Source organism: Sinohyriopsis cumingii, chromosome 1 (genome assembly GCF_028554795.1).
Source record: "Sinohyriopsis cumingii isolate HCF-2022 chromosome 1, ASM2855479v2, whole genome shotgun sequence".
Lineage (NCBI taxonomy): Eukaryota > Metazoa > Mollusca > Bivalvia > Unionida > Unionidae > Sinohyriopsis > Sinohyriopsis cumingii.
Genome location: NC_142961.1, coordinates 16,803,993 through 16,819,531, shown reverse-complemented (window position 1 = coordinate 16,819,531; position 15,539 = coordinate 16,803,993). Strand labels below are relative to the sequence as shown.

General features: G+C 36.0%; 1 protein-coding gene across 2 annotated transcripts in view; it reads left to right on the top strand.

Moving 5' to 3' along the window:
* Window positions 1-15,539, top strand: part of LOC149806487 (membralin-like) — a 68,057-nt gene that overhangs the window by 20,900 nt on the left and 31,618 nt on the right. Inside the window, exons 5-8 of one of the 2 annotated variants that reach the window (XM_089953770.1) lie at window positions 391-543; window positions 4,936-5,046; window positions 9,156-9,278; window positions 11,413-11,513. In XM_089953770.1, coding sequence (XP_089809896.1) covers window positions 391-543; window positions 4,936-5,046; window positions 9,156-9,278; window positions 11,413-11,513 — 488 coding nt within the window. Of the gene's footprint in view, window positions 1-387; window positions 544-4,935; window positions 5,047-9,155; window positions 9,279-11,412; window positions 11,514-15,539 lie in introns of both variants that reach the window. The other variant, XM_089953760.1, reaches the window with a different exon arrangement.

The window sequence follows — 15,539 nt, the reverse complement described above, 5'->3', positions numbered from 1 at the left end:
TGAATATCATTAATTGCGATGTTCTAAGAATGTCGTTTGAAAAGAAAATGTAACAGAGTTTTATGACATCTCATTAAAAGTTGATATTTCATAATGTTGAATAATATTTCCAGGTCCTATCTACTGTTTTGATGATAAAACGGGTGATACATCAAAGTTTCCATTACCAATTTTGAATGCGATTTTCATCAAGTTCAACAAATGAGGATCAGTTTTTGGTATTTTCTGGTCAAAAAAATGGGATCCATCCCTGACCCCACATTATAAGCAGGTTTGCGAGTTATTGAAGAAGTGGTGTACTATGCTATTAATAATAATAATAAGAATAATAATAATGCTGATGATGATACTACTACTACTACTAATACTAATACTTATAATAAACAGCAGGAGACATTGACATACATGGTGCTGGATTGGAAGGAGAAGTAGAGAGTGTGAATGACACAATGGGGGGAGAGTCTGGTAACGCAGATTCAAGATCAGGATCCATTGAACCCCTGAGAGACACCCTTACTGAGCTAGAAATGCTGGCCAAAGTTGGTAAGTCTGTGATGGTAAAATACCAGTTTGGTCACCATTGCTGGTTAAACTACATTTAAAAAAATATGTCTTTATGAATCTGTAGTACTATTGCAGTTTCATATTAAATCCACCCAAAAAAAATCAAAGATGAGGCTATATGAAATCCACCCCAAAAAATCACATTGATTTGGCTTTATGAAATCCACCCTAAAAATCACAGATTGGGTTATATAAAATCAAACAAAAAAGATCAATGAGTGATTAGGTTTTATAAAATCCAACACAAAAAATCAAAGATTGATTAGGTTTTATAAAATCCAACACAAAAAATCAAAGATGATTTAGGCTATATGAAATCCACCACCCCAAAAAACTAAGATTGATTAGGCTTTATGAAATCCACCCCACCTACCCCCAGAAATCCAAGATTGATTAGGCTTTATGAATTCCACCCTCAGAAATCCAAGATTTATTAAGCTGAATGACATCAACCCCAAAAAATCACAGATTGGGCTATATGAAATTATCCCCCCAAAAATCACAGATTGAGCTATATGAAATTATCCCCCAAATATCGGTGAATTAAGAGGATTTATGAAATCTCACCCCACACCAGAAAATCAAAGAATGAGTAAGCTTTATGAAATTGAGCACAAAAGATCAAAGATTGATTAAGCTATATGAAATCCATGACCCCAAAAACCAAAGATTGATTAGACTCTATGAAATCCACTCCATAAAGCCAAAGATTGATTAGACTTTAGGAAATCCCCCCCCCCATCAAAGAATAATTAGGCTTTATCGATTCCATCCCAGTAAAATCATATGAAGCTAGACAAAAAGTTTTGTACTATGTAATTATCTGTAAGGTAGATAAGTTTTGTACTATGTAATTATCTGTAAGGTAGACAAGAGGTTTTGTACTATGTAATTATCTGTAAGGTAGACAAGAGGTTTTGTACTATGTAATTATCTGTAAGGTAGACAAGAGGTTTTGTACTATGTAATTATCTATAATGTTGACAAGAAGTTTTTTTACTAAGAATAATTAGGCTTTGTTGATTCCACCCCAGTAAAATCAGCAATTGCTTAGGCTATATGAAAGCTAGATGTAAATTCTATACCATGTAATGGTCTTTTAGGTAGACAAGAATTTTGTACTATGTAATTATCTGTAAATGTAGACAAGACGTTTTGTACTATGTAATTATCTGTAAGGTAGACAACCCATATAAAATATGTTTGCCTTTAAGGAAAATCAGAAAGTCTGCTCTCAAAGTTATTCAATTTTTATGGCAAGGTTTTAGATGCCCATCAATCACAGATGAACATATCCTTCATATAAGATGGTTGTATTTAATTCTTGTTTTGTGGGGGGTGGGGGTATTGTGACCAGATCTGAACTGCTTGCATTTTATTCTTGGTTTTTTTTTTTTTGTTTGTGTTTGTATTGTGCCTCACAGATGAGCATATCTTACATTTAAGCAGCTTGCATTTTATTCTCAGGTTTTTCATATTTGGGTATTATGTAGGGCATAACCGATTAGCATTTTTCTACTGATTTCCGATTCCGGATTTTGGGCATGAAATTTTTCCGATTCCGGATACGATTCAATTAATCGGAAATGCTAAATTAAAAGGTTTTTCAAATCAACTTTTTAAACCGTGTTACACACGTTTTGCATATCACACCGATGTCACAAGGGGAAGGATATGGCAGGACTATAGCAAAATGCAACGAAGTTCAAAGCCACAAAGAATCCATGAAATTTTTTATTTTTTTGCCAGTTCCGACCCATTCTTTGTTCAACAATTAGTTGATCTTGCTGCCAGGCTTTTATTTTCCCACCTTAATCATTTATGTCGGCAAGCGGCCAGTTCCATCCTGTACTTTATTCAACAATTAGTTGATCTTGCCGCCATGCTTTAATGTCGCGGTCAAATAAAAATAAAACAGGCTTTTGTATGGTCCTATAAAGTTGGCCTCTTGCAGAATCATTTTCTTTTAATACCTCATTAGCATGTGTCAATGTATTCAATATTATGCCTTCATTATTGAGGATGTTGACATAAACGGGTAGGACTGTATTATATATTTTAATAAATTTAAATCTTTCGGTCTAACTCAAGTATTATCGTTTCACCCCATTGTGTTGACCATATTGGACTTTTCTGAATTCTTATTTAACTTTATTAACGCACTATCGAATGACACGCAGTGTTAGACAGGGTGCTATAGAAATTCAACTTTATTATTTTTATTATCCGAATCGGTCGTTCCCGCCTTGTCCGACTCCGATTAATCGGAAGTTCATACTATCCGGTGGAATCCGATTTCCGGATCAAAAGTCGGTTATGCCCTAGTATTATGCCACACAGATGAGCATATCTTACAAGCTGGTTGCATTTTATTCTTGGGGATGTTTTTTGACTGGGCATTGTGCCACACATTTCTACAGACTTGTATAAACATGTCCATAAGTTATGAATAATCAAACTAAAAAAACTAGGATAAATTTACCATATATATTTACTTATAAGTCGAATTCAACTGCAAATAACATAGACCCTGATCTGCCATTGCATAATGCACCAGCAGATCAGAGTCTGTATTCTTTTGTTCTGCTAATTACTGCTTGCAAACTGCATAGACAGATCTGTTGGTGCATTATACAGTGGCAGATCTGGGTCTCTTTACTTTGCAGTTGGACTCGACCTAAAGGGAGTATATATGGTACATGATTATTATATGGATGGTTAAAATATTTTGGGTACTGTATTTATTTGAGTTTAGCATGTGCTCTAGTCATTGGTTCAAATCAGCATCTTCAATCAGTTTGTAGTTAGGTACACTTTTTGCATATGTAATTACAGCAGTAATACTCACTTTGAGTACTGAGATGGTTTTTCTGAGAAGTGTTCACCCAGACATAAAAAGAATTGTAGAATATGTTTGTCGGGAGATTTTTATTTTGAATCAAACTTGGGTGTCCAAAATTTGTTGCAGAAATTAGAAGGCATCAGGATAACTCTTAATCCATGGCAATTACTGTGATGGCAGATTAAGACATGGCATAACTGCACCTGAATTTTATGTCATTTTCCCCTCGCAATAAATGTTGTTGATTATTTCATTTGAGCTAGTAGCATGGGCAAGTATTTTGATGGCATCAGGTCATACAGGACTTGAAATTTGGTGAAGTGTCCTCTCACATCGTACTAAATAGAGATCAGTGATTGGAAAATAGGGAGGAGTGAGTTACAGGTAAGATTTCTTAATGGCAAGAACAAATTTATCAGCAACTGGTGTTCCACTGGCTATGAAAGTTAAATAGTATTAAATTAATCCAAATTTATTAAAACCTTTCTATCCTGATTTTAAAACATAGGTGATTAATAAACATTCCAAGTAATTTAACCCATCGTGCTGCTTCTTTCTCAAACCCCTGCCAAGTCATTCCAGAGACTTATAAAAATGGTATTAGCAGCTGCCTCGCTTGGTGCTCAGCATTAAGAGGTTAGTGTTAGGACTGGTCAATCTGATGTCAAGATAATATGACTGGGAGGGACATGAAGCTACATGGCTGTGGCATGATGCCCCAGTGCTAGACATTGCTATAAACTGCCAAACTGCAGACATCATAGTGATATGAGAAAAATTGTTAAAGCTGTGTCAATAAAGCCAAATTTCAACGGTCTTTTTCCAGGTGTAATATTTGATACAAGAATTAATCTCTCTGTAATTTTTAGTTTCAAAACTCCTACAGTACTACAGTATTTTGTTTTGGGATTGTAAAAGCTTTTGGTTTAATTCACTGAGTTTTACATGTGTATGTTTGGTGGTAAAATCTTAACTTGTGAGTTAATTTGGGGAAATGGAGGAGTTGGTTGGCACTATTTCTTGTCAAGGTGGAGTCAGCTTCACTTTCCTGGTGTTTTGAAGCAAAATTTCTCAGTCAAAGATGACTGTTTTGTGAGAATTAGTGCATAGCATGACCTGTGGACATCTTAAAAATGCCCACTAGCTTTACCTGTGGCCTGTCTTAATGGCAACTGTATTCTTATTTTGCTTGTATTCCACATCCATATTCTATGAATGGGCTATATAATAGTTAAAATATATGTCCGACGTAATATGTTACATCTGATCCCATCCAATTTGTCACAGATTTCATTTTCACTTTGTAACTTTGGAAGGAATTCAAGGATTGAAATCAAATTTGGTACAAAGACTTATTTTCAAAAGATCCAAGTTCATTTTAATTTTCTACAAGTTCATCAAAATTTGACAGAATTATGTCCCCTTGTTCATTTAGTAGTTTGTTCATAGTATCCTTCTTCAGTAGTGCAATGTTTGCTGGACAATCACGTTGCATGGAAACATGCCTAGTTTGTTGATTGTTATTTCAGTGTGGCCTGAAGAGAAGTACATAGTGGAATATGCTTTGGAGTATGGCTTTCTGAGACTCTCCCCAAAGACCAGACAACGCCTCAACATTACTGTCATGCTGATAACACTGGGTAAGCCTGACTTGCTTGTCTTCATGTCTTACTTGCATTAGCAGTAACTACAACATACATACAGATATCACTTTTAATGAGATGTGTTGAAGCTGAGAAGGGAAATTGCCTTACAGATATCACTTTAATTGAGTATGTGCTGAAGCTGAGAAGGGAAATTCCCATGCAAATATCACTTTAATTGAGTATGTGTTGAAGCTGAGAAGGGAAATTCACATACAGGTATCACTTTTAATGAGTATGTGTTGAAGCAGAGAAGGGAAATTCCCATACATGTATCACTTTTAATGAGTATGTGTTGAAGTTGAGAAGGGAAATCCCATTCAGGTATCACTTTTAATGATTTTTTGTGAAAGAAGGGAAATTTCCAAATTTTGGGGGAGAGGATGGCATATGGAAATTCCAGTATAGTCTGAAATTGAATTCTACTAAAGAACAAGACTTGTAGTGGATTTTTTTCCCCTGCCTCTTTAGGATTTAAAAATACTCTTGTTAATAATTTTAAAAAGTTAGCAAATGATTCATTTATGATCCATGCTGAATTTATTTTCTACATTGCATCTGAGAGACAAAGTCATTCCATCCATATTATGTTTTTAATTTGATACTTTTTGACTTATGAAAACTTCCTCTGGCCAGTTTCATTGTAAAAGCAATAGTTTAGCAAGCCAGTCAGACTTCTCGGATTACACTTCATATTAATTTGAAATGTTTTTATCATTTTGCATTTGATGTTTTTCTTTTTGTAAAACAGGAAGTGTTTGTTATTTGATAGCTTATCTGATTTTGAAGTATAGTAATACTGAGATACTTTTTGTCTTTAATTGCAATGTTTTAGAAAGGTAGATCACTTTCCAGATTATTATTACTGTTGGATTTTTATATTCTTTTTGTCTTGCCTGTGAACAGTAACACATACCATACATAGTCTGTATAATTGTATCCTCCAGTTTTCCTGATGCCCTTATCCGAATTTTCAACATTTTTATAAAAAAATCAGTAGTAATACAACTTCTGGACACAACTGTGTTTCTTAAGCCAGACAAAAATTTAAGTTAACATGAAGATTTTTATTTCTCTGGGCATGGCTGAACCTTCACCTAAGTCATAATTTAAAGAAATAGCCAATTCTTCCACCAAGGGCAGACCTGCCAACTATTACGAATTTGCTGTAAGTCTTATGAAAATTACCCGTAAAATGCATACTTATGTCATAAAAGCCAAAACTACGGGAAATTGATCATTGCCAAAAAATCCAGAAAATTTGTTCATCTGTGCTTGATTTGGATCCGGGTTTCATATTAGAAGTAGTGAAATTGGTCAGGGAACCAGACTAACTTTACAGCATTACATCAGATACTTTAATCTGCAGCTATTTGTTCATGTGAAGCATCTGCATGATCAAACTGTTGATGATATAATTTTTTTTATAAAAATGGCATCCAGCAAGCAGTGCATCTTTAAGACAAAAAGGAAAATAAGCCTCTTGAAAAGTGTTAATGATCAACACGGGAAAAATAAGAAGGAATATTCAGATTCTTGTGAATAAAAGCTGGAAGGGACACAGTTATGTTTATTGGACATCACATGCCAATTTGAGTATGACTTGTGGTGGGAGATGTGAGTGCCGTCATCATGTGAAATGGAAAAAAGGATTTCCAAGAATTATGTCAGGTTGAGAGATAGCAACAAGCCAATGAGCTCCATAGGGTTTGGAACTAAAATTTGTGCACTGTACTAGTGGTAAATAAAGTATACACCTACTTTACAAGCATTGCAGTTGAACTTAATGTTTATCGTCACTGCTTGTTCCGAATAACAAACTTTTAATTACATTTTCCATCTTTACAAAAGCAGTTTATAATATTTTGTTACACCTTACTGAAAACTGGTCAAACTTATGGAAAAAAATCAACTGCCTTACTGAGACGGGTTGGCAGATCTGCAAGGGCCAATAGGAAGAACTGTTATCACAGGGAGACATGGTTTGAGTCAAGAAGTCATATCTCCCTCCAAGGGCCAGGAGGAAGAATTTTCATAGGAAGACATGGTTTAAGTCGGGAAGAAGTCACTCCCTCCAAGAGCCTAGAGTTAGAAGTTTTCATCACAGAGATTTGTGACAAGGAGTTACAAATCCATGAGCCCAACTCTCTGGACGGGCTCAGATTTGACTTGGGCATGTTCAAGTTTACAAGGCACTTGTCCCCAGGCAAGTTAAAAAAATTGAGAAAGAGACAAAGTAGGAATTAATATTTATAATTGTCTTATCAGTTGTGTTTTTATTGAAATATTTGTACCCATCCAGGTTTTGCCAACTTTCATGTCCCAAGATAGCTTTGGGTTGTTTGTCAGCTTGCTAGCTTTGAATAATTAGCTTGTGAAAGATTGTTTTGATTCATATTGCTGATTTTAGGGCAAGTTAAGTGTTAATAACATGACTTGTACTGCTTCTTTAACAGATATGTTTGGAAATAAAAGTCGCTTGTCTCCAATGATTAACTTCCAGGTAGATTTTCTTCAAAGTTTGAGCAATGATACATGAATGTAGCACACACAAGTGGTGTTTATCATGTGTTCTTCACATGATAATTACAGAGACCAGTATACATACCTACTGTGGCAGACACCTAAATGGAAAAAATAAGTGTTATCAAATCATTCTTCGAAATCAGCCTTTGTTGCATATTACCAATTTTAAGACAACTAGATGATAATTGACATTGTGGAATCAGAAGCAGACATGAATGGACACAACAACCCCTAAAAAAAAACCCAGCAACATAGTTAAATCATTAATATTTATGGAATATTTTAGTGGAATCAACTTTTGCTTTTCTTACTGAATGGATATTTAAATCTGCATGATCATTTTGAACTTAAGTGGAAAAGTAGGTTAAGAAAATTTTGTATATTAAAATATTAAAATTAAATGAACATTGTGTTGTTATTGGTTAATTTTTTACTTAAGATCTTTTACCAAAACCTCCCTCCCCCCTCTCTTTCTTTATCCTAAATCCATCTCCCTCTTTCTCGCTTACAGTCTAGCTATATCAAACCACTTTCCACATATCCATTTTTCAGTCTAAATGCATGAACATCGTCTGGCTATATTTGCATTCTGACTCTTTCTCATGTACATATCTCTCAACATGTATTATTTACATTTGTTTATGACTTTAATGTTGGCATATGATTTAATGTGTAAACAGAGATAAAGAGAAAACAAAAATTAAATATAAAGCAATTTCCTTAAAATATTCTATACTTTATGTTTTATCTTATTTTACTCATGTTGGGATATTATATTTGGGGCAAGCTCAACTTTGAAAAGGGCAATTCAATAATGGTAAATTTTTTATTAATGGTTATTGAACATTTGGTGTAGCATTACTGGTATGCTAGGACTCTTTCTATCTCATCTACATAAGCAGAAAGGTACATTGCCAGTATGCCATTCACAGGCAAGACAGCATATTGGTATAACATTACTAGTATGATAGGATTTACTCAGACTGTTAGGCAGATAGTTATGTCATCAGTATGCCATTCACAGGCAAGACAGCATATTGGTATAACATTACTAGTATGATAGGATTTACTCAGACTGTTAGGCAGATAGTTATGTCATCAGTATGCCATTCACAGGCAAGACAGCATATTGGTATAACATTACTAGTATGCTAGGATTTACTGTCATGATATGATGGCAGATGGGTATGTCATATGGATGCCATTCATAGGGAAGACAGATTATTGCATGTAGACAAGTGTGTCACAACAGGCAAGACAATAAATTGATATAACATTACTAATATACTATTATTTACTCTCTCACAGCGTGTAAGCAGATAGGTATGTCATCATTATGCCATTCACAGGGAAGACAGCATATTGGTATAACATTACTAGCAAGTTAGGATTTTCTCAGACTGTGTAGGCAGATAGGTATGTCATCAGTATGTCATTCATAGGAAGACAGGATATTGGTATAACATTACTAGTATGATAGGATTTACTCAGACTGTGTAGGCAGATACCTATGTCATCATTATGCCATTCATAGGGAAGACAGCATATTGCATAGAACTCTTGTTTCAATCTTCTTCCAGATCCAACAAAGGATGAGTGTTTTGGAGATGCCTTTAGCAGATTTCTCCTAGAAGAATTCCTAGGTTATGATGACATTCTGATGTCTAGCATAAAACAGCTGGCTGAAAAAGAGGATAACAAAGGTTGTGGAAGAGTTCTTTTCCCAAAAATATAAAATGCTTGAATCAGGTTGGCTTGTAAATGTTTGGCTGCAAGAAATGGGATCACTTAAACTCTTGTTCAAGACAAAACAGAATGTCTGTACTTGTATTTGACCCAGTTTGTTCAGTGTACTGGATAATTCAGGCTGATTTATTGGCCACTGGTGGTGGGGTGATAGGGGTCATTCTCTAGAGGTTGTACTATTATTAAAATTGATATTTTTCAATTTTTATCTGAAATTTAAGGTAAAACACTACTCAGTCATTTATATCAATAAAATGTTCATTAAAAAGTCTAAAGACTGACTATAATAAGTACATCATAGTAAAAACTGTTCCTTACCAATCTGGTTTTGTCACAGTTTGCATCATTGTAAAGTGACCCTCTTGATAAAATGTTACATGGATTCCATAGGAGTTTGGCATGGATGATATGTTTTTACATTTCTTCTGCTTCTCATATCTAGATTTATAAAGTATTTTACAAAGATATTTTGATTAATATTAGCCATTGAAAATACAAGAAAATTCATAAGTCATCATGGTTGCGATAAACCTCTAATGTTTTTATGCAGAAGCATAATGATATTACAGTTGACTACAGGCTATGATCTAGGGTTTAGGAGCTGCTTATTGACCCCTATGATCTTGGGTTTAGGACCTGCTTACTCACCCCTAAGACCTTGGGTTTAGGACATGCTTACTGACCCCTATGATCTTGGGTTTAGGACATGCTTACTGACCCCTAAGACCTTGGGTTTAGGACCTGCTTACTCACCCCTAAGACCTTGGGTTTAGGGCATTCTTAGTCACTCCTAAGATCTTGGGGTTTAGGTCATGCTTAGTCACCGCTAAGATCTTGGATTTAGGACATTCTTAGTCACCCCTAATATCTTGGGTTTAGGTCATGCTTAGTCACCGCTAAGATCTTGGGTTTAGGACATTCTTAGTCACCCCTAAGATCTTGGATTTAGGTCATGCTTAGTCACCGCTAAGATCTTGGATTTAGGACATTCTTAGTCACCCCTAATATCTTGGGTTTAGGTCATGCTTAATTACCCCTAAGATCTTGGATTTAGGTCATGCTTAGTCACCCCTAATATCTTGGGTTTAGGTCATGCTTAGTCTGCCCAAGGCCTTGGGATTGAGGACGTTATGAAACTAAGACAATTTATTGTAACATTATTAGTCCCCAGTAAGACCCTGGGTTTAAAGACATGCTTAGTCACATGAGACCTTGGGTTTAGGACATTCTTAGACCTCCATTGACCTTGAATTTAAAGATATTCTTCATCACACATATTTTATTTTCCTTTTATTTACTTAATCCCTTGATTGTTTTCAAGAAACAGATGTGATATAATTCACCATCTTTGAAAATATCAATAATGCCATCAATTTTTAATTGAAATCTCTTTGAACACATGTATACAAGAGTCTCTCCTGTTTATTTGTTAGTTTGTTTTAGAAATATTATAACTAAACATTGAAAATATTGGACACAGACAACAGTTTTTACTGAAATAGACTATTCTAGAAACCAGAAATGGACAGTGAGCAGTCTGTCTGCTAGTTTACATTGGGATATTCTCTTTGCATTGAAATACCAGTAATTCAGCAGTGTTAGGGAAACCTTGGTAACAGTCAGGATAGAAAATCAATGAATGAAATGAATAAGTTTTGTGCATTTTTGTATATCCTTGATGCTTTCCTTTTTAAACTGATTAGGGCAGTACAGACAGGATAATGTGAAAATACTATAGTAGATCTTTCTCTTTTGATTCCCAAATTATCATCAAGCATGCACAAGTTAAAACATTATTGCATGCAGCAAGTTAAAAAAATCTACTGTTTTATATATTTTTTAATTATAAAACCTACATTGTCAGCTCAGCTGAAGGGGTAGGGGAGTGCAATATCTTGCAAGTATTTTTTCGAACAAAACATCTTTGTGCATTGGGTAACAATTGGGTTGAATGTGGTTTTACCCTTTTTATAACGTACAAAATCTAAATTCACATAAAAGAATTATTAGAGAAATTGCTTTAGGAATGGAATCTGGGTTTTTATTAAAAATTTTGGGGCAATTTAAATGTTCAAGATTTGTATTTTTCAGGATTCTTGCGAAATGTTGTGACAGGAGAGCATTACCGCTTCATCAGTATGTGGATGGCCAGAAGTTCTTATCTAGCAGCAGCTTTCATCATGCTTATATTTGTAAGTTGTACAGTCAGTGCTTGATGTCTTTATTATTACATCATGCTTATATTTGTAAGTTGTACAGTCAATGCTTGATGTCTTTATTATTACATCATGCTTATATTTGTAAGTTGTACAGTCAGTGCTTGATGTCTTTATTATTACATCACATGCTTACATTTGTAAGTTGTACAGTCAGTGCTTGATGTCTTTATTATTACATCATGCTTATATTTGTAAGTTGTACAGTCAGTGCTTGATGTCTTTATTATTACATCACATGCTTACATTTGTAAGTTGTACAGTCAGTGCTTGATGTCTTTATTATTACATCACATGATACAACAGGTAATGCTTGGCTGTCTTTACTCATTTCTATTAGTATTGCCCTTCTATCAAAAATGAACCCTTAAATATATGTATTCCATACTCTATGTGTTTATTTGGTTGATTAATTGGTTTTACTGGAGTTCAGCAAAGGTTTATAGCAGTAAAAATATCCTGATTTTTTATGAATGGAAGTCAGCACACTTGTATATTGTCACTGGAAGGTGTGTTGCATTCCACATTTTGGGTCTTATTTGTTTAAGCTTGCAGGTATATTTTTCACTGTTGCTTTTGTTTCTACAGGCTATTCAGTTTTTAAGGATGAACCTTGGAACACTTGTATGTATTTTTCAAATACGTTGCCCAATCATAATACCTTAAGAGAACTACTACTACCTTGCAAATCCAGCCCTCCCAGATACTAAAAGGAGTTAAAAGTTGTCTGCCGACTTTTGTGGCTCTTGGGCAGAGTGATCTCCTCTTATGTATAAGACTTGGCAGCAAAGTCTGAGAATATGTCAGTTAATACTTCTGCTCACGCCAAGAAGCACGCACTCATCACAAGGTCACAGGAGACCTCGCAAAAGCCAGAAGCTATGTAGAAGATACACTACTACCTGTTGAAGGAATGTATACTCCGTCTATATATCCAACTTTTTCTCTTTCTATCATGACAAAGTCCTGCCTTTACAAGTTGCTAACACTTTGTCGTATTTATACATTTAGGTACTTGCACATGGATCAAAGTAATTCCATTACAAACGGGTACATATAAGAGAGTTTCTATCCAAGGCATTTATAGCGTCCAGGTGCCAATTTTAATGTATTTATTTGTACTGGTGGTCTCTGGGCCTTTTTCTCCACAAGTATTACCTCAAAATGGATATTGTTGCACCTACTGTGTATAGCTCTATAGCGGTGCCTCAGTTCCCTTTCACACTAAGGTTTTATGTGCATAATGTAGACACTTGTATACATTTCTGTATTTGTTCTGGTTGGACAAGTACAGGTCAGCACTCTATACATAGTGTATTCAGTCATCTGCCAATGCATGTTTTTAAACTTGAGTCATGTTTATCTGAATAAACATTAATTCATATCTATTGAGCATTTAGTCGCTCGCATGTATAGCCTGTGCAACTTCACAAGTTAGGTTCAGGCTACATTAGTTATACTTGTGCATGTCTTTATGCTTTTAAGAAACTCCATATATATATATATATATATATATATATATATATATATATATATATATATATATATATATAATTCTGTCTTTCATGGCATGGTATCTTTAGTCTTGGAACATGATGCTTCAATTATTCTATCTATACAGGCCCTCCTTGATATGCTCTACAGGTAGCATTGTAATTGAGATTGTCTGCTATCACTTTTGTCCAGGTTACCTTCCTTTGCTATAACTCTGTGCCCACACAGTGTTCAAACATCACATGTGCAGGCTCAAAGGTTTATAAACAGGGGGTATTGTCCTTATATTTTACATGTATCCTTTGACACTTTACTAGACTGTTATCATTTTCTGGGTTACCCGTTGAATAATTTAGCTCTGCTCAGACATTGTATTCTAAAAACAGGTGCAGGGCTACAGTTTTAAATGTTTTGCACTGTTTTGTCTTACAGATTAGAACCATGTGCAAAATACAAACAACACACAGTTCAGGAAAATGTCACCGTTCTGCATGCTGACTTCCTCGGTGTGAAACTTTATGAGGACAAGGGAGATAATTCAACTTACCCTTCAGCCACGAAGCCCTGGACATTGACGCATTCTGTAACAGCTTCAGTTCAGCACCCACATCACCACCATGGAGCTCAGCATTTTGGAACTCCCTCTACCTTGCCTCCTCAGGGTTCGATTTGATTCCTCTTGCCAAACAGCGAGGGACAGAGCTAACAAACAGCCAAGTACCCTCTCATTCAGCACACATACAGTCAGGTTACAAGGATTAAATATACCATAATCCATCCCAGCTGATGATCCTAACCACATTCTTCACACGGATGGCCTATTTCCATTTTGACCGACCTAGGCCATATACTGGAGACCATGATATGCCAAACATCATTATTATGGACTCAATCAATAACAGCATGGCTTCCGGTACGTCGAACTGACTTTTGCATACATGTATAGGGACCAGTCGAACACTTATACCACCTTGAGACAATTATTCGGCATGATGCAACAAATTATTCCTCATGCATCATCAGATGTCACTTCACAATTTCTCTACATTATGCCACAAGCACAAACTCTTTACCCAGTGACTGTCTTAAGTCACAGTTTGTAATTAAGGGTGTTTGATGAGTTTAGTGATTGACATACCTCATCAGTCTTTGCCAGCTTGGTCTCAGGTGTCACAGGGGACCTTAACCTCACATCACACAACCAAGATGATGATGCCTGTTCTCCAAAACTGTCATAGGAAGAGTCAGCCTTCCAAGCCTCCATTGAGGATGCTTTCCACCCCTAGAGTTTTGTCTTCCTCTTCCCACTCCATCAACAGCCTGCACTAGTGCTTCATCATAGTTTGATCTTATGACAGAATGGAAGAGTCTGATTTCTGTTACTCCTGTAGTCTGGGAGAGTTGCAGACGATCTGATCAGCCTTCATCATGAGTTCGGCGACAATTCTACCTTTGCCCTTCCACTAATCTTTTCTTCGGTACCCCAGCAGTTGTTAGTGATTTCACCAATTTGGGAATGGACAGTACTGTTGCCATGACTTCACTTTTGTACTTTTGTTCTTTCCAGCTATCTTCCATCCAACAGAACTTAGATTATCTTCTTCCGCTCTGAATACCTCAGGGCATGCATGGGAGTCAATCCCAAGAATGGCTGGAGTACTGAGCGGAGCTGCTCAACACTCTTTGTCCAATGCTGTAAAATCAGTTACCAGTCTAGTTGGTGGAATGCAACTCATTGCCCTCTGCCTGCACTTACCTGAAGGACCACTATACAGCCAAGCTAAGAGCACAGCCTTTATCTTTTAACCTTTTGTTTAATGTCCTGATGCCTGATGTCTATGAATAAGCCATCTAGGAGACACATTTCTCTCCCTCCAAGCACAGCATTGATATAGGAATAGTACGGGCAAGCAATACACAGACTCAAGGGTCAGTCATAGGACACAAACCTCTGAAAGCTGCACGATCAAAGCTCCTTCCATCGAAAATCAGTTTTTTTTGCATATCAAGCAGATATAGCACAGAGAGGGCTCTTTTGTTTTTTCGACACCTTTTCTTTGTTCCAATGGCGAATGACTCTACGTCGGGTCATCTGCCTAAGCATCCTCAATTCAATTATTCACACCCTTGCTTCCCACTGGAAACACCACCACATGTTTTGAACAAAATCCCTGAGGGAGACTTTACCATCACTGTTGAGTTAGATGGCGCATACCTTCATGTCTCTGTTCGCAAGACTTCCAGGACATTCCTGCAATTTGCCTACAACATCGTATACCATTTCAGGGCACTCCAATTGGGGCTCAATGTTGGCCCCTGGGTCTTCATTTGCCTGACAAACTGAGTAATGGTGCATGTCCGGACCATTTAAATGGTGACAACATCAAGATACCTGGACGTCTTGCAGTAACATAGTGAGTTATCTCTGACAAGATGTGAGAACCAATCTGGCCTTCTTATCAACAAGGAAAACCCCAACCTAGTACCTTCTCGACTATTTGTTCACCT